The following is a 24,223-nucleotide window of genomic DNA, read 5'->3' on the forward strand; positions in this document are numbered from 1 at the left end:
GACACTGTGTAGCCAGTGTCTCTAGAACTTTTTTACATTGACAGGATTTTATCTGTAAATACCTTTTGAAGTCTTATACATGACAGTGATGGGAAGGAAAGTCAGGGTTGGAGAATGACAAAGAGACTGATGCCAATGTCCAGCAACAGGCTGGGTTTTCCCTTTAGTCATGATTACTCAGGGATCCTCAGTGGAGATGACAGGTAGAGACAACTTCTGTCCAGAGGGAGGAAGGCAGACCCAGGGCACTTCAGTCCTACTGGACCACCTGGGAAGCTGAGTCTGAGCTCTGGGACTGCCACCTCAGAGTTCAGTCTCACTTCTGGTGGCTGCCTCAGCAGTCAGGGCATGGCTTGTAGGCCTCTTGAGGCAGTCCCTCTTACGATGGCCTGGTTTTTTAAAGCAGAAGCAGATGAACCTCATAACTTTATTTTCATTGAGCTCTTCTTGGAGCCCAGAGAATCAGACTTAAGATTTATTTTGAGGCTGCAACAAAAGCAGCCATTTTTATATCTTTGCTTTCTCTCCCTGTTTTTTTTTTTCCCAGTTCCAATTATAGCACACAAAGAAACAGTTTTTACTAAAGTATCAAGTGAGTTGTCTGGAGCAAAAGCTACCTTTTCTACCTATTTTCTAATATCTGGAGTTCACTGAGACATGAACTTATCTGTGTACTAGGTGGCAGGCAGAACAGGTGGGTTCTGAGGGTAATGGTTGAGTTTCATAGGCTGCTTCTTATCAGTTGGAGCCGCCAGTGCAACCAAGTAGGACTGGTCAGTCAACTGTGAATGGAGTTCAGAATGGCAGGTTTTTAGCCATTTTGGAGGGTCATGGACAAGATCAATCCAAGCCTGAATGTAAGGGATCTGGTCAGGGTGTCCCAGATTTCTGAAAATGACTTTCTGGACCTGATAAGCAAGAGTAAAATTAAAGAAGCCTTCTAGAGGCCAAGCAGCCTTCGGAAAGGACAGCCATTCTGATTACAGCAGATCTGGAGTTTTCTGGGGTACATGGAATCCCCATATCCTAAGGTTTATTGTCTGAAATCCTAAAAATGATTTAAAATACATTGTAGGGATGACAAAGATACAGAAGTAGAAGCAGACTGACCCATAGTGATAAGGACAAAGACAAACACAAAACACAAAGCAAATACAAGATACCAGAGACCACCAGCCACCATTATGGTCTGGAATAGAGTCTTGGGGATAATGTTACATCCAACTCCTCAAAAGATTTCTAATGCATGCCCAAACAGAACCAGAGCAGTCTTACTGGTAAGAATCTTGATAGCTCTTTTCTGAATAGTATTGGAATTTGGATTTTTGAGGCCAATAAAATCTCCTCAGGGCTAAGGCATGGCTCTCAGTTAGTCCCCTGAAGAGTATAGACACTCAGAAAAAGTCTTGGCTCTTTCATCCAAGAATAAATGGGATCCCAGATGAGCCCGCAAAAGTACCAGGTTTGAACTGAATGGAGACTGAGACCAGAACAGATTAGAATTTAGTAAGCCTTTATTAGCCAATTCACGCAGGGCGGCATCAACCAGCCACAAAACAGATGTAAGCTCAGTCTTTTATAGCAAGCCTTGTTGACACAGCTGCAAGCTCTTTGTGACTAGGAGGTTTCCACAGTTTTTAGTGATACTCAGAACTTGCCCCAAAAGGGGCGTATTATAAGATAAGATTAGGGTAGAAACACATCAGCTGTGCACAACACTAGCCAGCTGAAGGATTTGCCCTTGAGCCAGGAAGCCGCACTCAAAGAGTTAGAGGTCCCTTCCAGCTTTGCCCAATAGAAAAAATAACAAGAGCTGCATTGATTTTCAGAGGAGACAATAGCAGTAAAGACACAGGGTTCCTCCTAGTAATCTCCCACAATTATAACCCATTGCACTTCGCACTACTGAAACATGACAGCTTTGGAATTGTCCTGGCCTCCCTTGGGAATGTCTGATGATGCAATCCACCTACATCCTCCTTCCTTTACCTCTCCTAGGTGCCCAGAAGTAATGGTGCATTGTCTGCAGTGTTTTTCCAGCCTGCTGGTGGAGGGCAGTTCCCATCTGCCTTGCGCTGTCTGGGAACTCACTGTTGCAGGAAACTCCTATTTCTAACTAGACCACAGAGAGAGAGAGAGAGAGAGAGAGAGAGAGAGAGAGAGAGAGAGAGAGATTTCTTGTCAAAGTGATCTATAAAGTAAAAACTGTGCAAGTGTTTTTTTAAAAAAAATACTCTCACAATAACTAGAGCAGTGGGAGAAGCCGCTCAATTTCAGAAGGACTTGACATGATTGGTAACTCCCTTTGCACAACTGTATTCTTCCAGCTATCTTTATGCAATGTACTCTTGCTCTCCTTTAGGACCACATTTTCCAAATTCCCTTTGCTCCTCGTTGGCTTCTCCCAGGTTCCCCTTTAGTCTCTGGCTATGCATACCCCATTTGGCAAGCTCTCCTATGCCCAAATCTTCAGCCATCGCCTCTTCACTCCAGCTTCAGTTCCACCATTGTCCCTTTAACTGCCCAGACTCTCAATAACTAAACTCCAGCAGGGTGATCTATAAGCACTAAGCATTTAACTTGCCCAGAATTGAATTCATCTACTTATCTCCTGTGCAAACTAGCTTCTTTCCATGACTTAAGGTGGTTAAAAAGAATTAGTGTTGGGATGGCAAGATAACTCAGCAGACTAAGTGCCTGCTCTTCGGCAAGCACTGGGACTGGGGTTCTATTCCCAATACCACACACTGCTCTGGCCCTGCCCCCAGGTGGGCTGAACTGGTGACTGAGTCTAGGCATAGTGTCGCACACCTGCAATCCCAGCACTGGGGAGGATGAAAACAGGAGGATTACCACTAATCCAAGCTGTGTAGTGAGCCCCTGTACAAAAAAAATAGTGTCATCCTTAATGACTTCTCTATGTCAAGGACACCCTCTACACACAAACACACACCCATGCACTCATGCACACACAAACACTCATTAAAATTGCCTTCACATCTCTCCAGCTCCCAACACACAGGGTTCCTGCCTATGATTCCCCTTTTCAGCTCTTGCCCCAAGTATTTCAGTCTTCTTCAGGACAGTTTTCCTCTTCACTGCATCCTCCACTTCTCACCATTACAAACCACTTTCAGAATCACTGAACTGTTCACATTTTCCCTAATCAATCATTTTAAATACTTACTTGTGGCCTATGGGAGAAAGCTCCCCTAGCACAGCCTCTATGGGTTCCTTCCTCTTTGGCCTCACAGCCTCACCACCTGGGGAACTGAAACCCAACAAGCAACTTGCCCATTCAATTTTTAGATACTTTGATTATTCTCCACTCACCTCTACATAAAAACTCACTCCTCTGCAGCCTGCAAATCCTAATCCCATGACACCTCTTTGTGACATTTCCCTTGCTTCCATTTCCTATTTGCCAAATGATGGATATTCATAACTCTTTGTGGCTCTCACACCAAACTGCATAAAGCATAGTATAAATCTATAAAATGTTCACCAATTGTATGTCCATATTTCCCTCCAAAGCATAATCTTCTACAAGATGAAAAAGATATGTCTTTGACCCAGGTACCCAATGCTTGTCCTTGTGCTCAAGAAAAAAAGATTATTGCAAATACAAGAAATGCATCACTCATCAAAGAGATTAGAATAGCATAGTGACACAGCATGGTGGACTTCAAACCCTAGCTTTAACACTATCAACTGAATGACCCCTGTGAAGAGATTTTTTTCTGTAAGCCTTAAATCTTTATCTGGAGAAAAAAATCAGAAGAACTCTTAGGTTTGTTCTGAGGCATTGATTTTAGCAGTTATATATAAAGTTCTCAGCATCATGTCTAGCATACAAAGTTCAAAACATCGTATTGCTATGGCTAATAATAAATAACAAAGTTTAAGCAAGAGCATGTAAGAGACAGTGAAGAAGTCAGATTCAACCTCATTCACTAAACACAGGTTTATAGAGTACTATGCAATATTAAAAATGGGTAGCTAAATCTCAATTTGTAGAAGTTACAAAATCTCCAACCACTTCTAACAAGGCATAACTTAATGCCTGGAGCAGTTTGTTGCATGAAGTAAAGGTAGGAAGATCGTAGACACCAATGAAGGGCAGGAATGGCTGGACACAGAATTGAAAACAAGGGATGAATCCTGAGAGGGAATCAATAAGCTTGGTGATAAATTGGTTGATAATGAAAAAAAGCAGTCAAAGATACTCCCAGAGATACGTTTCAGATCACTGAGTTGCTATAAGCATTCTGAAACCCACCAATGTTGTCCAGTTGACATAGACTTCCACAGGACAGAGTTTAGGTGCAACTCAAAGCTCAGGGTATAAGCCAAAACGTGATATTGAAGCCTTGGATGAGAATAACTTCTTGCCCATGTCTCAGACTGCACCCTTCTCATAGCTCAGATGACTTCCACACAAACCATAATAATCACCAACCAAACTGAGAAACTTGGAAATAATGCCAAACCCAGTTCTTGGCACCACAGTAGAAGAAGGAAAGTTTCACAGAATCCACATTAGACAGTAAAGGGTATGTGCGCCCCATACACAGCTAGCATATGGAGCTAAACCCCATGATGTGTTTCCATGCCAACAGTTGCCCAGTGACAAAAACAAATGATAAAGGAAGAGGGAAATGAACAAGAACAAAAGGCCCAGCTAAGTATTTCAGGTTCCTCACAGAGTTTCTCAATAGAGTATTGTGGAGATGAGTGTGATTTTCTAAGGTAGTATGTATCATCTACTAATAGCCTTTATCTCAAAGAAGTAGAATTTTAGAAAAATTGCTGGACACAAGGGGTAGGGATGCGAGGACACACGTGTGAATGTGGTAGTCCAGCAAGCAGAGATTGGCTAACCTGTGCCGCATGACTCCTGTTCTGTGTTTCCTACAGAGTGATTCCAATGACCATCCAGTTCTCTGTTCTGATCATGCTGCACTCCGCTCTGGTTCTCATCACCACAGCAGAGGATTATAAGTGTTTGCCGCTCATCCTCCGGAAAACTTGCTGTTGGATTAACGAGACCTATTTGGCCCGGAATGTCATCATCTTTGCATCTATCTTGATTAATTTCCTGGGTTCTGTCCTAAATATCGTAAGCATCCCAAGCCCTACAACCCTCTGGTTCCTAGGGGAGCACCAGGAATTCAGAGTTTGTGGAGCCTACAGCTTTTTGCCCTGTCTTCCTCGGTACCAGTTATGTCTATGTGCCAGCCCCAGCCCAACTTAAGGGCAAGAACAAAAATATGAGTAATGTCTGAATTTTTTGTTGGAAAACTGTCTTTTCCCCAGGAGAGTTAGTTGTTCCAAAGGAGCTCCAACTCTGCCCCCATTTAAATATTGCTGGTGACCAATCACTTATAACCATAAGGAATAATTACCATCTGTTTATTATTAGTCCCTACCAGCTACATGCCATGCACTAAAGAAGGAACTCACACATTTTTGTATTTAATCCTCACATAAGCCCTGTGAGGTAAGTCTCACTATCCCCACTTTATGGCTGAGGAAACTGAGGCTCAGAGACATGAAATAACTTGCTAATAAGCTCTGTCTGACTCCATGACCCACACTCATCCTAATGCTAAATTGTGTCACTGGGAGTGGGAGTGGGGTGGGGGAAATGAAACTTAAATAGCGGCCATGTATTGAGCACCTACTATGTGTACCAGGTAGGTTTATTGTCCCCATTTGATGGATGAAGAAACAGCATTTCAGGAAGATTGGGTATCTTGCCTATGGCTTTCTGGGAGTTTATATTTGATGTGACATAGAGATGAAGTTCCAACTGCCGTAATACTATTTGCTCTCTAATTTGGTAGTCCACATTTTCATGATGTCATTTTCTCTCTAGAATCATACTATGGTAGCAACAGTTATTTTCTGCATATATACAAATAATTTGTGTTGTCTGTGGATCAGTCAGCTAGAATTTAGAGGTGACTTCAGATCTTAAACTTGGTGTGCTGGCACTGGTTAGTTAAGGCATCATCTTATGGCTGAAACCATCAGTGTGCCCTCCGGGTGATGAGGGGATATCCCTGAGTGTCCAGTGACCCAAGCTGTAGATGACCACTGTTGTTTCACTATGACTTGGAAGCTTAGGCTGCCTTAATTTCACTGCCTAAGTTGGCACAGTCAATATTTTACTCAAGCTCTTGTGATTGTCCTTATAGAGGAAGGACTTAGTGGTATAAAAAAAAAAAAGAAAGAAAGAAATTTGTCACTAGAAACTTGTCACCTGAGGAATATTCTATAGATTTTATGGCAATTGAAATGGAAATGAGTAGGATTCACTGATGACAGTAGGATCCACTGATCACAGGCTCTGGAGTGGTAGCCATGGTCTCAAGTTTGGATGTCAAAGTGGGTATTTCTGGGATGCCGGTTTTGGAAAGATGGCTCTGGGTCGGGCTTACTATGGCACAGTTATGTGTAGGGAGATCAGAGATTTTGGAGTCAGATAGACCTGCATTTAAATGTCAGCTCCAACAGGAACTGGCCCTGTGAGCCTGGACAAGTTACTTTACTTCTCAGTGTTTCATATTTTTCAGTTGTAAAATGGGGATAAAAATAGTAGCTACGTCACAAGGTCGTTGTGAGGCTTTTTTGTACAGCGTCTGGCACGGAAGAGGCATTCAGCCCATGGTAGTTGTTTGTTTCTAAGTGCCAAAAAGATCTCCACCAGCAACATTGTCATAGGAAATGTGCATCACTTCAACCCTGAGTCTTCTGGAAGCTGTGCCCCTTCAGATCCTTCAAATCCTCCCAGCTGTTGACCTAGAGTCAGGCTGTGAACTTACCCCAGGCCTCTTCTCCTCCATCCAGCTCTCTTCTGAGCCCCACAAGCTCCAGTGTGACACAGCAGCTTTAATCTGGCTTCATGATTGGCTTGCAGAACCCTTTCTCTGAGCCAGCAGTTGTGTTTTAAATAAAAGAGGCAATCAAAGCTGGCGCCTCCGTTGTTATGAAGTCAAGCCCCTGTAGGGCCCACCCGCTCCAGGCTCCTCTGAGGCAGAGCTCATAGTGCATGGCTCCATTTCCCACCCTCACACTGACTTTGTTGTTCCTGTGTCTTTTTTGTTTTTTGTTGTTGTTCTTTCTTTTTTTAATCCGCAGCTGTGGTGTGATTTTGACAAGTCGATACCCTTGAAGAACCTGACTTTCAATTCCTCAGCTGTGTTTACAGATATCTGCTCCTACCCAGAGGTATTTATTTACAAGCTCCCCTTGGTGAGAGTTGGCCATAGATATCTCCACCAGCTCCATGTGAACAGGACTGGCTAAAGGGTTTTAGAAAGCAATGTAGGGGCCCATTTTCTTTCTTCTGCCTCCGCTCTTCCTTCTTTTCTTCTTTTTCCTCTTTTCTGTCTTTCCCTCTCCCCACCCTCCTCCTCTGCCTCTGTCCCATCTCCACCCTTTCGCCATTTCTCTCTGCCTTATTCCTTCTCCACCCTTTCGCCATTTCTCTCTGCCTTATTCCTTCTCCTTGTTTTCTTCTTTCTTCACTTTTTCTTCTATCCATTTTTCACTTTCCTTTGTCTCTTCTTGTTCTGTTCATTTGCCCTTTGATCGTCTATAAAATCCTGCAACAGCATGTGTCATGGCATCAGCTATCAGGCAAAGCCACTGTGCAGACAGGATTTGCTGTGTTGAAAAATGAGGGAAGGAAAGAAGAAAGGAAGGAAGGAAGGAAGGAAGGAAGGAAGGAAGGAAGGAAGGAAGGAAGGAAGGGAGAAGAGAAGGAGAGAGGAAATGAAAAGAGAGGAAAGGAAAGGAAGGAAAGGAAAGACACGGGCAGAAAACCACAAATAACATTAGATCAAAGTGATGAAGAGGGGCTGGGGAAATGGCTCAGTGGAATAAATGCTTCCCTGGCAAGCACAAGGACCTGAGTTCAACCCCCGGTTCCAAAAAAAAAAAAAAAAAGTGATGGAGAGAGTGCCCGGAGCATCATCAGATCAAGAGTCATCCAACAGAACACCCATCATCACAACGTCTGTTGGATCCTTGCTCAGCTACAAAGGCACTGATCTACCTCTGGGCATTGGAGTCAGTCTAAGGGCTCTATGAGCCATGACCCAGACTTTCATATGTTGGAGTAGAAGTTCTGGATCTGGAAGAACAGGAACTTGCAGCAGACCTGATCTAACCACATACCCTGAGGACTCTAGACAGATGTGTTCTCTCAGAGACTGCCCCACTCAGAGTCCCCTTAGATGCTTGAGAGGAGAAAGGGCTCTCTAGTCTCTGCTAGGTCTGAGGATGAGCCTGAGAAGCACTCTGATAGGGAGAGCCAGCCTCTCCACCTTCACCCATATCTACAAGCAGCTGCTTGAAATGCAGACCATCATTCAGTACTCCAGGTGTATGGGGAAGACTCTCCAAGTCACCAGTGATGGCACTGCAGCTTAGAAAATAATTTGCTGAGGGACCAGTAGACCTCCTGCTTGGCTTGCATTCATCCTCACTTCTTTCCATTCCTCTTTCTGTCTTTCTTTTCTTCTCTTTTTATTTCAGTTATCATGATCTGGTACTGTAATTCAAAGTTTATCTGATTCCTTTTGTCAAATGGTAGAGGAGGAACTAGGCTCTTCCTAGGGAAGTGCATGACAGGACAGGGGAAACTATGTGTGCTGGAACGTCTTCTCCAGTGGACTAGGTGAGCAGCCAGCTCTTAGGAACTTCTTGGTTAGGAGGATGTAGAGTGACAGGGAATGGGCCAAGGCTTGGATAGCTTGAAACAGGCAAAGTTGGACTTCATTTCCAATGGATCCAGGTCTTACTGTCTCTGAAGTTAAGTTTCCTCATCCATAAAATGAGAAATGATTACTTCATTTAATTGGTTATTGTGAAACTAAGTAGATTATTCTGCTGGTGCCTGCTTAGATGAGTTGCAAATGCTTCATCCCTAACCAGACATCGGAAGCAGGTGTACATGGTCTATTTGGTCTGTGCCACATATTACCCTAAATCAACACTGCATACCCCTGGACCCACTCCTGAGCTTCCCTTCTCAGGAACATAGCACTCAGGGATTTTCCATCCTAGGAAAGTGGTGGGTAAGAATTTGACCAAACAGCTTGACTTGAATGCCTCAGTTTCCTTATCCATAAAGTAAGTATAAAGGTAGAATGTTCTAGAACCTTCCTCATTGAGTAGTTATGAAAATTCAGTGAATCAATTCATATAAATCATTTAGAATCACAACTGGCATAAAAAATCTATTGACTAAACCATGGTTAATAAATCATTGACCATGATGTATATTTTTAGAAGATTGATCTAAATATACTTCTTTTACACTTTTTAAAATAATTTTATTATTGAGAAACAAATAGCAATGAGACAGTTTCAAAACTGATTACTAGCACAGTTTCAATGATTAATACATTACATATTGTTGTCTTAGTGGTTATTCATTATACAAGATGCAGACATGATATCCTGTCCACAAACACTATTAGAACAAATCTCTCTATTCATTGAACTAAGAGAATACAGCTGTAAATCTATCCTAACTATTTTGAATATACAGATACAAAATGGTCGTTCATTTGTATCCCCCTTTTGTCTTTAGTTTTGTCAGAGAAGGGTATTCCATTGTCATTTAAATATTGTAGGTGTGTGAATTCAGCAAAATATTCCAGTATAGTCCAGTAGTGCATAATAGTAGTAGGTTTGCCCTAAGACTGGCAATGTCAGAAGTTGTTGACTTGAGCCTTTTACAGCTCAGCTTATTAATATGACTTTACTTTTTATACTTTGTTTTTGTACTTTTCTGCTGGATGGTTAAGACCAAGATAAAGCAAGACTACATAACAAGAAATGTGACTTTTGTATCTGATAAGGTCAGTCAAATCCCCTCAGGATTTATCCTGAAACCCTGTACTGCAGTTTGTAGATCCTTTGTCAGTGTCAGCCATGTGGATGAGTCACAGCCATTGCTTGACCAATGTGTTCTCTGTGAAAGCCTGAGCGAATATTTTCTTTCTATATGACTCTCCTTAGGCACACCCTACATCATGGATCATTTTCTTCTGTGGCTCCCTAATCTCCTTGATCAGAAAATTTGGGACACAACTGAGTTACATGATGTTACAGTACAGGTTCTCCTATGTCCTGAGTCTTCACTGACCTTGAAAGGCTAGGGCCAAAATGTTGGCTGTCCTTGCAGTCCTTCTTTTTCTCTAATTTTTGATCTATAAACTTAGGTTGTTAACCCTCCAGAAGAGAAGCCTATTATTACCCTACAACATAAGCAGTTGAGCTTAACCTCATTATCTGTCTGAATATCAAATATCTTAGGCATAACAACCATGATGTATTTTGTTTCCAGTAAAATGATTTTGATCATTGCTGGAATATATGTTATTGGTAAATGTATCTGTAACTATATGTTAGCATACATGAAACATGGAACATTCAAAAATAGAGAGAAAATTAAAGTGAGAAGAGAGAGAGAGAGACAGAGAGAGAGAGAGAGAGAGAATTTTATTCCACAATCAGAGTCTTCTTGCTTAGAAATCAGCAAACTATCAGACCAAATTACAGCAAATTACTATCACAGACCAAATTACCAGCTATGACCACCACATGATTTGACCCACATTTTCTACTCCAATGTACGTGACTGTGTTTCTTGTTTCGGACTGTTGGCCACAGTAGACAGAAATAAAAGTTCTGACCTCTGAAAGACTTGATCCCACTGCCAGTCACTCAGGAATGTGTGTCCCCAAGTCAGTCATTCTCTGAGCCTAGGTTTCCTTGTCTGTTTGCCTGATATCTCTACCTCATCCCAGGAGAAATTTGCACCCATTTCAAAAACATGCTATCAGACCGAGTGATGTGATATAAACTCTGAGAATTTTTGGTTCAAAGTATAATTCAGTAACAAATCAGAGACTTATTGGTTTCTTAAAAAGCGCAAAGTTTCAAGAAATGAGTGAAGAAATGTCATACCCCAGCTATGATTTGAGAAGCAGTGTCATCGAAGAAAAAAACAGTGGTTTGTAAAATAAATGCAAATTCCAGGCAAAAAACACAGAGTGTTATCTCTAACACCTGGATGTGGTTGTCAAGAGGCTTGCTGGGAAGACCCTCAGCATAGAAGCAACCCCCTTTAGGGCGGATTCTGGAACATCTGAGTAGACAGCTTGCTATGTCTGTAAGCAGCTGAATCTGGCTGTGGTTGTGAGGAAATCCCATTCTTCCATAGAGATATGATTATCTCTGACCCACACCTGAGCATCCCTTCTGTCCCTACTTATTTAGGTCCTACCCAAACTTCAAGCCTTTTGTATTGTGCATTTTGGCAGGCCCAACTCCTTCCTGCCACTTAGACACCCTTCCAGGGTCATTATAGTATATGCGCCCCATCCTGACTAGCTAGGACATTCTTCTCACTACATCCAATTTATAAATTGCTTTAAAGAAAGAAGATATTACAATATAGCTACTCATAATTACTCAAAAATCCTATACTAGACAGGGCCCGCAGTGCATTTAACAATGTTTAAAAAGAAAAAACAGCATCTTTCTATAGGAACAACTGGGTGAGAGCCACCTTCCCACCTCAAGCAAACTATAGCAAAATACACGAAGTCGTAGTTTGCAAGACACTGTACATCAGGCAAGTAAGGGTAGTGTCTCAGGTACTTTCCTCCTCGCTGACACACAAGACCTCTCAGCAGCGATGGTAAAACGTTTAGAGATCTGTTGCCCAAACTGCTACGCAAAGCCAACTTCTTTATCACGGAGGGCGAGCACTGCAGTTAAACCTCAGTACCTGATACTTGGCAGCTAGGGCAATGTTAGGAACATACTGACAGAGAAGGCTCTGAGCGCCCTCTCTAGCTCATGTGCGTAGGTTTGCCACCACTACCCTACGCTCACAACTTAACAGAGATTAAAGGTTTGTTTGGGCTCAGTTTCTAGAGGCTTCAGTCCACAGCCAGTTGGCTCTAAGGCAGGGTAGCACAGCAAGGGGACTATAACAGAGGACGTTTGCTTATGGCATGGTGGTCAAGAATCAGACAGTGACCGAGGAGGGAGGAAGGGAGGGAAACTCTTCCAGGCCACACCCCCTGTGACCCACCTCCTTGGACCACACACTTCATGCCAGGTGTCTCCCAATATGACATCTAGCTGTGAACTGACCAGTGGACTAATCACCTCTGAAAAGCTCCACCTTTGAGCACATGAAACTTTTAGAGGAGACATCTAGATACAAGTCATAACAGATAGCAATTACTGAAAAGCAGGAAGGAAAGGAGGACAGCCTTGTCATGAGCTGAGCTTTATTAGCACCTTGAGTGAGTTCAGTCCCTGGCTCAGGGCAGTGCCGCCAGAGGAGACCAAGAGACCCGCAGAGGGCCTAATCCATCAATACAGATGTGTGAGGCAGTGAACTGATGCAGAAAAGGAGCCACCTGAAAGGATCAGTGCCTGGAGCTCCTCAGACTGCATAATGTTCGTTCCCACCAGCTAGACCAGAAACATCCCAGTCTGCAGAGGGCTTGGCAGCCAGAAGGATCTGCTCTAGTTCTTCCTTTCAGAAGTATAAAAGCAAAACCAAAAATGATCACACTATTCTATACAGTTTACTTGTGTCCCAGATGAATTTCAAGAATATTTATAGGACTGTAAAAAGTATTCAAAGCGGTGAAGTCATGATGGCTGACATCCACAGTGGTGAATGCGAAAAGTTTTGGACACCTTTAAAAAGGAGAAAATGTGACTGATAATGAAAGCTAAAAAATGGACCAGTGGAAGCCAACAAAGATCTGTCCATGTATGTCCGTGTATGTTATAACTAACGTGGGCAATCATGTCTTTAGCATAACTGGATTCCAGCTATTAGAAACTTAAATATGGAAGAAATATTAAACAATCCAGATCGAATATCAAGAAGCAAAGGCTATGATAATGTGTGGGAGAAAAACTACACTAAAAGGCAAGGCAATGTGTATTTATATTTTTATATTTTATATCTTATATTTATATACATTTATAATTTTATGTATCTTATAAAATATATTTGTATATATACATATATAATTATATATGTACATATATGTATATTTATATTTTTGGAATTGTCCTCCAATTCCAAAAAGAAGAAAGGAAGAGAAAGATTAAAAATATAAATAAATTAAAAAGCAAATAAAATACAGATAATAGATCTTTTGCAAAAGAGAGGAAACTAAGAGATGGGGGAAATGGGAGAGTGAAAGGGGTAAAGGAATAAAAGAGAAAATTTAGAGGTGTTATGATGGGCTGGGTAGATAGCTCAGTGGTCTAAGTGCCTGCCTGGCAAGTGCCAGGACCAGGTATCGATTCCCAGCACCACATGCTGAGCTGGCCCTGGGAGACAAGCTGAACACCAAAATCAGGTGTGGTGGCTCACACCTGTAATCGCAGGGCTGGGGAGGCTGAGACAGAAGGATCACTACGAGTCTGAACTGCATAGATAGACCTGTACCAAGTAAATAAATAAAAGATTACATCATCATCTTCTTCTTCTTCTTCTTCTTCTTCTTCTTCTTCTTCTTCTTCTTCTTCTTCTTCTTCTTCTTCTTCTTCTTCTTCTTCATCATATATGTTATGTACATGCACCAGCTCCCCTCAAGGGACATAATCATTATGTACTTGAAACGTACTAATTAAAGTTTTAAAACTTAAAGATATAATGCCCAAGTTTTTCCAGATTTAATGACAACTACGAGCTTACATGTTCAGAAATTTCAGAAAACTGCTGACATGATAAACACTGAATACAAAGAAACATACACACATTCTTTAATCAAATTTTTCAAAACAAGTAATAGAGACAAAAAGTTCTAAAAATAAATAGAGCAGGAAAAACATGTTGTATACTAAAAAACAAAGATCAAAAGCACAGGAGGCTTCAAAAGGACAACCATGGAAACTAGAATTTAGAATAAACCATCACACGTTAGCTTTATGCTGGGCACCAAACATAAACAGAAGCTCCCTTCCCTACCTGGTACAGCCTGAGAAACAGTGTAGAAAGGCAGGCCTCCAGTGTAGACAGCCAGTGCTCTCCACTTGCAGCCAGGACACTGACCCCCTCGGTCCCTGACCCCGGCAGGACTTCAGGCCAAAGCCGGGAGCAGGCAGAGAAGCTCCGTCATCCACCTGTGCACATTTCACTGTGCTGCTCACACCGACAGCTGTGATTGTGAGGGACCAGGTTGTGTGTGAGTTGTCTGGATTGTTGGCTGGGCCACATGAATTTTTTTTTTTTTGCTCCAAATGCCTTCAGGGCAGGTTTGGCTGGCTTGAGTTGTGGGGATCGAACCACAGCAACCTGAGCCTGACTGCTTTGCTGAAGCAGCCACTTAAAGAACTGAGCTAAGGGGCAGGCCCCTGAAATTTTTAAAATGTTTTGCTTGATTTCTTTCCTTCTTGACCTGTGAATTTATAATGCCATGGAGTTTGGGCAGCAACCAAAGGGGCTCAGAGTCCAGCCTGTATGCGTAACTTCTGTGACTCAATCCCTCTTCGGTTATTGTGTAAAATTCCTCTCCTTCCTCTGTCCTAAGAAACCATTCACAGGGCCAGCCAGATAGCTCAGTGGATTAAAGCGCCTGCTTAGGCAGACACAGGACCTGAGGTTCGATCCCTGACATGCTGTGCCTGCCCAGCTGAGACAGTGACCGAGACTGGGTGTGGTGGCATGTGCCTGTAATCCCAGGCCTTGGGAGGCTGAAAACAGGAGGATCACTAAGAGTCTGATCTGTGTAGTGAAACCCTGTAGACCCTCTACCAAATAGAAAAAGAAGGAAGGGGAGAGAGAGAGAGAGAGAGAGAGAGAGAGAGAGAGAGAGAGAGAGAGAGAGAGAGAGAGAGAGAGAGAGAGAATGCGCACATTGCCACAGTAATTGTGTCTTGCTATGACAATGTCCCAACACCAGTGTGCTGCCCCTCAGCCGGGTGCAGTACCCTGATGAATAATAGATTGTCAGTTGACAGTTGTGGATTAGCAAGTTGGTGGTTTGGTGTGTAAAGTGCTTGTTTTATGTTTTAAACTAATCAGGCATCACTCCTCTTAACACCTTATTTTGTCATGGGATTCTGACATTTTCAGACTTGGAAAAGTTGTTTTACTTGTGGTTCTCCAAGCTAGTCTATGCAGAAAGCCTTGAGAATACAAAAACAGAAAAGTGCTGTACGTGCTTCCCTCTTCTGAGAAAGAAAGATAAGGAGAAACTCTGTCTTGGGGACACTTAAGAATTAAACAAGGTGAAGCACATAAGATCATTCCTAGAACACCTTGCACAAGTTATCTACCCAACTAACATTTGGGTGGAGCTACTATATCTAACCTCCATCAACTTGCACCCAATTCACAGTCATGCCCCAGGCTTCTCGTGCACCCACCTCACTTAGCTTGCATCTGGCGTAAGGGTCTGGTCTGACTCCCACCATGCCCACCATGTTCACCCATTGTCCATTCCCAGTCCTTCATACCTATAGAAACGCCTTGAAACATTTTCCCTAACTTGGGTACCAAAGTGCCAATGTTCACTGCAGCATTCAAAACTTTTAACGCTCTCAAGGTGTGTTATTTTTGAGTCTTTTCCTCCCTTTCTCAAAGTAAAGGTAAAGCACAGATTGATTCCTCTACTAAAGATTAACTACTTAAGTTTCTCATTTATTTCTTCGTATTAATATATTTTATCATGAAAAGGGGTAGGAAGAAGCAGGAATCTCGTTATATTACAGTAGTGATGACGAACCTATGGCACGTGTGCCACAGCAGGCTGTTACTGTTGAAAGCTCTAAAAGCTTCTCCATCCCTGCTGCATAGGATGCAGCAGTCTCAGGAGAACAAGATCTCGGAACCAAATGGGCATTAAACAACTCTGCAGTTGAAATTCCATGTTAAAATAAGATGAGGGCCGGGGAGATGGCTCAGTGGAATAAGCGCTTCCCTGGCAAGTGCAAGGGCCTGAGTTCAATCCCCGGTTCCGCCAAAAATAAAAAATAAAATAAAATAAGATGAAAGAACATTACAAGAGGAAGTAGCTTGCCCAAACGCTGTGCTCTATCTGTACATATGTTTGGCATTGCAATTATATTATATATGCAATTTTGCATCCTGCTTTCCAGCTTATTTAAAAAGCACTTTCTATGTGGCCACTTCAGTGCTCTGTTCTCATGAAGGCCCCTGAACACTGAATGTTTTATGCTTTAGGATATGTATTTTATCACTACTGCCTCTAATTGTCCTCTTCACATCCCCAATAATTTCTAATTAATATTCCTAGTCTCATTGTGCGCAGCCCCTTAAGCACAGTAGCTCATACATTTTGTCTCTGAACATTCTGTCTTTGTATTTTACGTCCTGTTTGTGTGCTCCCCAATACAGTGTGACTTCAATTGTATAATGACAGATGTGCATCCGCACACCCCATCCACCTTTCACAGACCCCATCCATCTTCACTGGGTACAACATCTTCCCATGCTGTAGGAAATTCGCAACTTATGGATCCAGAGCATTTAGAAAAGAGGCATTCTCAAAGCCATACCACTCCTCTAGCTTCCTGTTTTCCTCCTGTTTCCTTAGCCCACCTCACTATCCACTCCAAGTATCCAAGGGACAGAGGAGTCGCTCTTGATGTTGTCCTGGGCCTTATTGTCTTTGATTGATACTAGGTGGTTTTCAGCACCACTGTGAGGTTGCTTTTTTTTTTTTTTCGGAACCGGGGATTGAACTCAGGCCCTTGCACTTGCCAGGCAAGCGCTTATTCCACTGAGGTATCTCCCTGGCCCCAAATTATTTTTATTGTTTTGTGGAACTGGGGATTGAACTCAGGCTCTTGCGCTTTCCAGGGAAGCACTTATTCTACTGAGCCATCTCCCCGGCCCCTGAGGTTGCTTTTTAAAGGGAAGGTTGGCTAAACCATAGTGAGGAGACTCACACTGAAAATGGAATGCAAGGTGCTGGGCAGAGATGGCAAGAACACACTAACACAGCTGGTCAAGGAACAAAAACAGAGAAGTATCTATCATCTCATTGTGCAAATATACACTTCCCTTTGCTTACTATACTTTCAGCAAGCTTGGTTTAAAAAAGGAAGAAGACAACACATTTGCTACACTTCTCCTGCCTGTGTTACTAGCTCCCCTTGTAATCAGTTGCATAATTCTCTCATATACCCTGAGATATTAATTCTACTGACACCTTGCTCCTTAGACCTTTGCATTTGTGCTATTCTGTCCTCCTGTTTTCTATTGTGGGAAAGCCTTCACCATCCTTCAAAGTCCAGTTCAAGCTTACTCCAGGCATGTCTTTGGCCCTAAGAATGTGCTTGCTGCTGCCTCTGTCTGCCCATTGTGTCTGGTTCTATTACTGGCACAGCACTCTCACAATGTACTACTCTTGACATGCTCATGTCTGTTTCATTTTGTTCACCATAATTTCCTTTAGTCCTGGTCTGTCTCCTATTCTTGTTGGAATTTCAAGGGTCCATCACATGGTTGGCATATCATAGGTACTCAATAAATGCCTGCCGCATTTTTTTTTCAAAAGTTCAACTATTGTGGTCTTCTAACTTTTTGTTCCAAGAGCACGATTATTTACATGACATTTGATCTAATGCAGGGTTAATTTCCATTGACAAAACCATGCATAGCCCTTTATTGTAATGCAGGGAGACACCACAGATCTATTCCTCTTTCCTTTAGTCTTTGTTTAAATGTAAGGTCTTAGAACTTTCTCTGAATGGAGAAGCTTAACTCTGAAGAATGAACTTCTTGGCTGGGTGTGGTGGTACACCCCTGTAATGTACCCTGAACCACACAGCAAGACGCTGTCTCAAAACAATGAGCTTCTTATTGCCTGTTAACTTCACATGCAGCTTCCTGCACAGAGGCATCAAGATGCGTTGCTTAGAAATCTTGCCCAAGGGAAAATCATAAGGGACAACCAAAGACGGCTGACCATCTCACTCGTACAAGGACATAATTGAATTTATTAAGAAAGGAAGAGACAAAAGTAAAGGATGGACCTGACACAAGAAGCCCAAATGACAGGAACGGTGCCTCACTCGTGTCTAAGCTTACCTGTGTACCACCAGGCACATGGTCTTTGTCCTCAGCTAGAAATCGGGGAACTATCCATATTTGCTGGTATCATTATTTATTGCAAAGTATCATGAATGAGTCAGTGTGGTTTAAGAAATTAGAAACAAATCATCAGGGATGGGTTTCTCAGAAATTTTTAGAACTTCTTAGCCCACCCTGATTCATACAAAAATTGTCTCTCTGTGTAATAGGAGAGAGCAGATAACCAGTTGGATTTTAGAAATTATCAATCCCAATAATCCCATTATAGCCATATTTACACAAACTATCTATATCCAGATGGCCTACATACTACATACTAGTTTTAAGATCTTGAGCCATTTGTTTAAATTCCATGAGCCTCAATTTCTTAATCCATAAAATGGGAATTATGCATCTTATCATAAGCAATTATTTTTAATATTACAAAAAAGATGTATAGAGACATTGAGGTAAAAAGGCTGCCCTAAAACAGGCCTTTAAAAATGTGAGTTCCAATCATTGTTTTCCTTCTAGATAATCACAAGCTGAACCCATATTCCAGGAAATTAGCTTGGAATGATTCTGTAAGGGGAATGGGCTGGGGGATTTACAGAAGCTGAAATCTGAGTGAGGAGATTAACACTGAGAGGGTCCTCCAATGTTTTAGCTCTTCAAGGACTCAAAGCGTGCACTTTGACCTTCACTTTGAATGTAGGGCGGTAGGTATCATGCCACTCTCTGCAGTATATGCTAGAGGAGTAATATGGGATTCAGAAGACCCTGGAGATATCCAGGACAGCTGCCCAGAGCACAGGACACCTGACTTGACATTTGTCAGAGAAGTAAGGCTTAGTCACATAGATGAGACTTGAACAACAGGGTCCTAAGGCAAGGGAGGAAGGTCTAGGGGTGAAAAGATGTCTGCTGTATCTTCCTAAAGCAGAGTTGGGCAAAATGGAGAGCATAAAAAGACATCAAGTCAAGAAGTGATATAACTAGAACTTGTTTTAGAAATACTAGGTAGAAAATAACAGTGTGTACTAGCTAGGGATTTGGACCTCTGAGCTAGCAGAAAACTGCCCCAAAGTTGTCCTTGAGAGCTGAACAAACAGGGTAGAAGAAAGCTGAATGGAGGCCACATATTCATCTATTAGGGAAGTAGAACCTACAGACAGAGTAACCCGACTGGAGGGTAGGGAAACGGAAGCAAACAAAACAGAATTTTATACCTTGCAAGACAATATGAATGGTGGTGCCAGTCACAAAAGTAGGGAACATAGGTTTAGGAGTAAGAAAACAGAAGGTGCAATTCAGGACCCATTGAATTCAGGAGGTCCTGAGACCTCTAATTGAAAATACTCAGCCGATACCTGTGCAGGAGGCCTGTGGGCATGCCTGAGTAGGACAGGGAAGTTTTGACAGTCCCGGGGCATCTGACCACATCCATTCTCTGTTTTCAGTACTTTGTCTTCACCGGGGTGTTGGCCATGGTGACCTGTGCAGTTTTCCTCCGGCTGAACTCCGTCCTGAAGCTGGCTGTGCTTCTGATTATGATTGCCATCTATGCTCTGCTGACCGAAACCATCTACGCAGGTCTCTTTCTACGCTATGACAACATGAACCACAGTGGCAAGTAAGTACCCACCACCACACACCCAAAAGGTGTTCCACCACCAGTAGGAAGTGGAACCATTGGGGAAGAGGTTGAGGTGGGATAACTGAAGCGCAGAGCATGATCTGATGTTGACTTTTACCTCAACTCAGACTTTCTCTAGCTGCCATATCTAGGCAAAATCTCTGCTTTTCAGTTGCAACACTTAGATCAGAATGGGCCAACCCAGGGCCATGGAGCAGGAGCTGAATGGCAGGAGGTGAGCAGCTGGCCAGGAGCAAAAGCTTGATGGTATTCACAGCCATTCCCCATGGCTGGCTTTACCACCTGAACTCCAACCTCCTGTCAGTTTAGCAGCAGCATTAGGTTCTCATAGGAGTGCAAACCCTGCTGTCAACTGCACAAGGGACAGATCTAGACTGTATGATGCTTACGAAAATCTAATCCCAAAACCAACCCCCTCCCCCACTGTGGGAAAATTCTCTTCCATAACAAGTCCCCGATGTTATGGAAAGATCAGGGACTACTGATTTAGATGAATTATAGATTAACTAATTCTTTAAAATTTAGAGTAAACAGCACCTGCATAGTAGACCAGGTCATCTCCAAACCTCCAAATGTATGATTTGTCTCTTACCAGCTCCAGGACTTGCAGGGCCTAATTTTAAATTTGGCTCTGGCAATACTAATAATAGCACACATTATGAACTGAGGACACGTGCTCCTTGCCTTGTGTTAGTTCTAAAACATACAAAAATACAGAAAGTAGTGTTCAGCCTAGATTCCTTAGAGAAAGGAACCTGAGGCAAGTCTTCATACATACTGATGCAACCCCAGGGCAAAAAAGTGAGGGGGAGAATTGAGAAAGAAAAGGGTAGGAGGAAAATGTAAGCTTTTGTCAGGTTATGCCTGCAGCATAAATTGTGAAAAGAGTCAGTGGTGCCTTGGAAGACCCATCACTGAGATGCTTGAAGTGTTTCTACGTAGGCTGTAATGCAGGAAAGAGCATCTCTAAACAGCGTAAGGCAGAGGAACGCTTCATCTGGCTCCTTCTGTCTATTTCCCACATTGGTCACAGCTCAGTCTTTGGGTTTGGGTGCACTTCCTGGTGACATTATTTGGCCTGTTGTACAGCTACCGGGGACACCGCGCCTCATGCAAGAAGTTGTGTAGTAGGAGAAGCCAGACATTGCATGCTGGGTTGATTGGACTCAGGTATAGAAACCCACAGGTCTAGCTGAGGCCAGAATTAGATTAGAGACTGTCAGTCTGAGAGAAAGATAATGCCAAGATAATCAAGAAGCTCAGAAAATAGGCCTGAGCCTAATTTTGATACATATTGAACCAACACCAGAAATGAACAATACTGGCAATCAGTCACCTGTCCTTTGCCATTTGTAAAAGAATAAAGCATATCAGAATTATTGAGTTTCCCTTCCCTAATGTTAATCTCTCTTTTTTCAAAAGCCAGTTCCTAATACACTTAGTAGCTATCCTTTCCATCCATGACTTTTATTATATACTTTTGCTATATCTCTATGTCATTTGTACAACATTGTACATGTCATAAAATGTCATATTTTTAGATCCATCTAGGAGATATCTATAGATCTAACTTGTTTTAGCTGTGTGTTATACATATTATAAGAACATGCCAAAATATATTTCATCCTTTGACTTATTAATGGACATATATGCTGTTACTACTTTTCTCTATCATAAAAATTGCTTCAGAAACTATCAGTAAACACGACTCCTGGGTCTTTATATAAAACTGCACTTGCTGGATTAGAGACTACCTGCATTTATCACTTTGAAAAACATAATATTACCAAATTGCCCTGCCACACAATTGAAGCAATTTTCCTCTTACACACAATGGTCCCAGTGCCTCTCATTCTCACCCACACCATTGTTGGACCTTCTACGTCTTGCCGAATTGGAGAGAATACATTTTTCCTTGCTGTTTTCACTTACACTCCCCAATGATGAGTTAAGTTGGTACTTTTTGGTTGTTGTTGTTGTTTACTTGTTGTCCTTTCAGGTTTCCTTTTACCTGAATTGCTAGGTCACATCTTTTGCTCATTGTTCTTTCCTCTTCCTTTTTTATGTTTCAATGTTGCTTTCAATTGCCCACATTTTTCTTAACAAATTTAGAAGAATTTTTTTCCCTGACAAATAAAAACTGTGTGTACGTATGGTGTACATAATTTTTATAAATAATGTGAAGTGACTGAATCAAGCTAATTAATATATGCATTTTGTGACAAACATTTTTATGGGGCTAGAACATAAAATTTACTCTCAGCAATATTGGTTCTTTATTTGTTTTTGTTTTTAAACCTTGTGACTTTTTTTTTTGGCGGAACCTGGGATTGAACTCAGTGCACTTGTGCACTTGCTAGGGAAGCACTTATTCCATTGAGCCATCTCCCCAGTATTAATTTGTTGCTGTTGTTGTTGTTTTTAGTTTTTCTCTGGTTTTGTGTTGTTGAAACAAGGTTTCACTGTGAAGCTCAGGCTGGCCTTGAATTCCCTACATAGCTCAGGTTGGCCTAAAACTCATTATGATCCTCCTGCCTCATCACAGCAGTTTTCAAATATACAATGCATTGTTGTTAACTATAGAAACCATGTTGTAATATAGGATCTCTGGAACTTATTTACCTTACCTAATAGAAATGTTGTATTCTTTGACCAACATTTCCCACTTCTCTTACCTGTTCCAAACCCAAGTTACCATAACTATATTCTCTGCCTCTAGAAGTTCAATATTTTTAGATTCTGTAACTAAAGAAATAACACTGGAAGTATTGGACTTCCAGTGCACAGCTTCTTTCACTTAACAAACTGTCCTTCAGTTTCACCTATGAGTATGTTGTAGAAAGTAGCAAGGTTTGTTCCTTTTCTAAGGCTTAATAGTGTTCCATTGGATATATGTACCACATTTTTTATCCACTAATCTTTTGATGGACAATTAAGTTGGTTTTTGATGCTCTTATTTTTATTTTTTAGTAAGGGTCTACAGGGTCTCACTACGTAGATCGGACTCATAGTGATCCACCTGGGTTCAGCCTCCCAAGAGCTGGGATTACAGGTGCACACCACCACGCCCAGTCTCAGTCACCCCAGGGGTAGGGCCAGCATGGCACACTATGTCTGCATAAGCAGGTGCTTTAATCCACTGAGCTATTTGGCAGGCCCTGGTCTTTGATATTCTCTTCAGCCTTATTCACCATAGTTCCTCATAATTCCTATATATGATGTGTGTCTACTACACATGTGTATCATACATTTTGTGTTTTACCCTATTTGATCCTCACAATGTTCTAAAGGACATAATTAAGGGAGGTCAAGAATTTCTCAGTTGCATGTGGCCAGTAAATAACACATCTGGATTTAAATATTGGTCTTTCTGGCTCCAGAATCCACTCTTAAGTATAGTGCCTTGTTTAAATCATGCTAATGAACTTCCCACCATGTTTCCAGGGTTTAGAGAAAGTCACTTCCCTCCCTGGACATCAATTCACTCACAGATGAAGTAGAAGATACATACTCCATCTGTATGAGACAGCTTGGGCAGTCATAATAAAATACCCTAAACCAGACTGAGTGACTTAAGCAACAGAAATTTATTTCTCATTGTCCTGGATGCTAAGTAGTTCCAGATACACATTCTAGCTTATAGAGGGCTTTCTCTCTAACTTGTACCCAACCACCTTATTGAGAGAGCGAGAGAAGAGAGAGAGAGAGAGAGAGAGAGAGAGAGAGAGAGAGAGAGAGCACTGATGTTTCTTTCTTTTTATTTAAGGCACCAACACTACTGGATTAGAGTTCCTACTTCTAGAACATTCTAGAGTATGTAGGACATTCTTAAGTATCTCCTTTTAGACCCTATCTTTACATATAGTTATATTGGGTGCTAGACCTTCAACATATGAATTTGTGGGAAATACAATTCAATTCATAGCACTATTCCAGAGCTATTATGAGGATCTGGTCTGTGTGGCACATAGTAGGTACTCAATATATGTTCATTTTTATTATCGCTTCTTTCTTAGAAGTTTAATTCTGAATTTGGTTTTGAGACATTCAGTAGATGTTTGTAGTTACATGTTTAAATAGGAATTGTAAAACTAAAGACAATCCCAAGCTCACTGCTGCTAAAATCAAGGTCAGTCATTGACTAGTCTTGTACTATCTCATTCTCTGCTGTAAACCTAATTAAATTACTAGAAAGCCAAGGATCTGAGTCAGCCCTCCACCTCAGCTACACCGTAAGGCAGCAACAGATCAGTGGCACTGTGTACCCAGTGGGCAGTCACAGGCTACTCATGCTGATGAGCTTCAGTTCCATGCTTTAGAGGCTCGTGCTAGCTCAGGACCATTTGTGCTGGTTGTTGCTGAGGTCTGGATATCTGAAGAAACAGATAAATCATCAAAGCTGAAAGACACCAAGACTCTTGGACTAGACAGTCTACTTCCTTCTTCATTAGGATGTTCCAGACCTG

At 41.9% G+C, this 24,223-nt stretch overlaps 1 protein-coding gene across 2 annotated transcripts in view; it reads left to right on the forward strand.

Annotated features, from left to right (window-relative positions):
• Positions 1 to 24,223, forward strand: part of Adcy8 (adenylate cyclase 8) — a 241,015-nt gene that overhangs the window by 173,868 nt on the left and 42,924 nt on the right. Inside the window, exons 10-12 of one of the 2 annotated variants that reach the window (XM_004634413.2) lie at positions 4,918 to 5,119; positions 7,144 to 7,233; positions 19,561 to 19,733. In XM_004634413.2, coding sequence (XP_004634470.1) covers positions 4,918 to 5,119; positions 7,144 to 7,233; positions 19,561 to 19,733 — 465 coding nt within the window. The remainder of the gene's footprint in view (positions 1 to 4,917; positions 5,120 to 7,143; positions 7,234 to 19,560; positions 19,734 to 24,223) is intronic. The other variant, XM_012515414.2, reaches the window with a different exon arrangement.

Source organism: Octodon degus, unplaced genomic scaffold, assembly GCF_000260255.1.
Source record: "Octodon degus isolate 3935 unplaced genomic scaffold, OctDeg1.0 scaffold00062, whole genome shotgun sequence".
NCBI lineage: Eukaryota > Metazoa > Chordata > Mammalia > Rodentia > Octodontidae > Octodon > Octodon degus.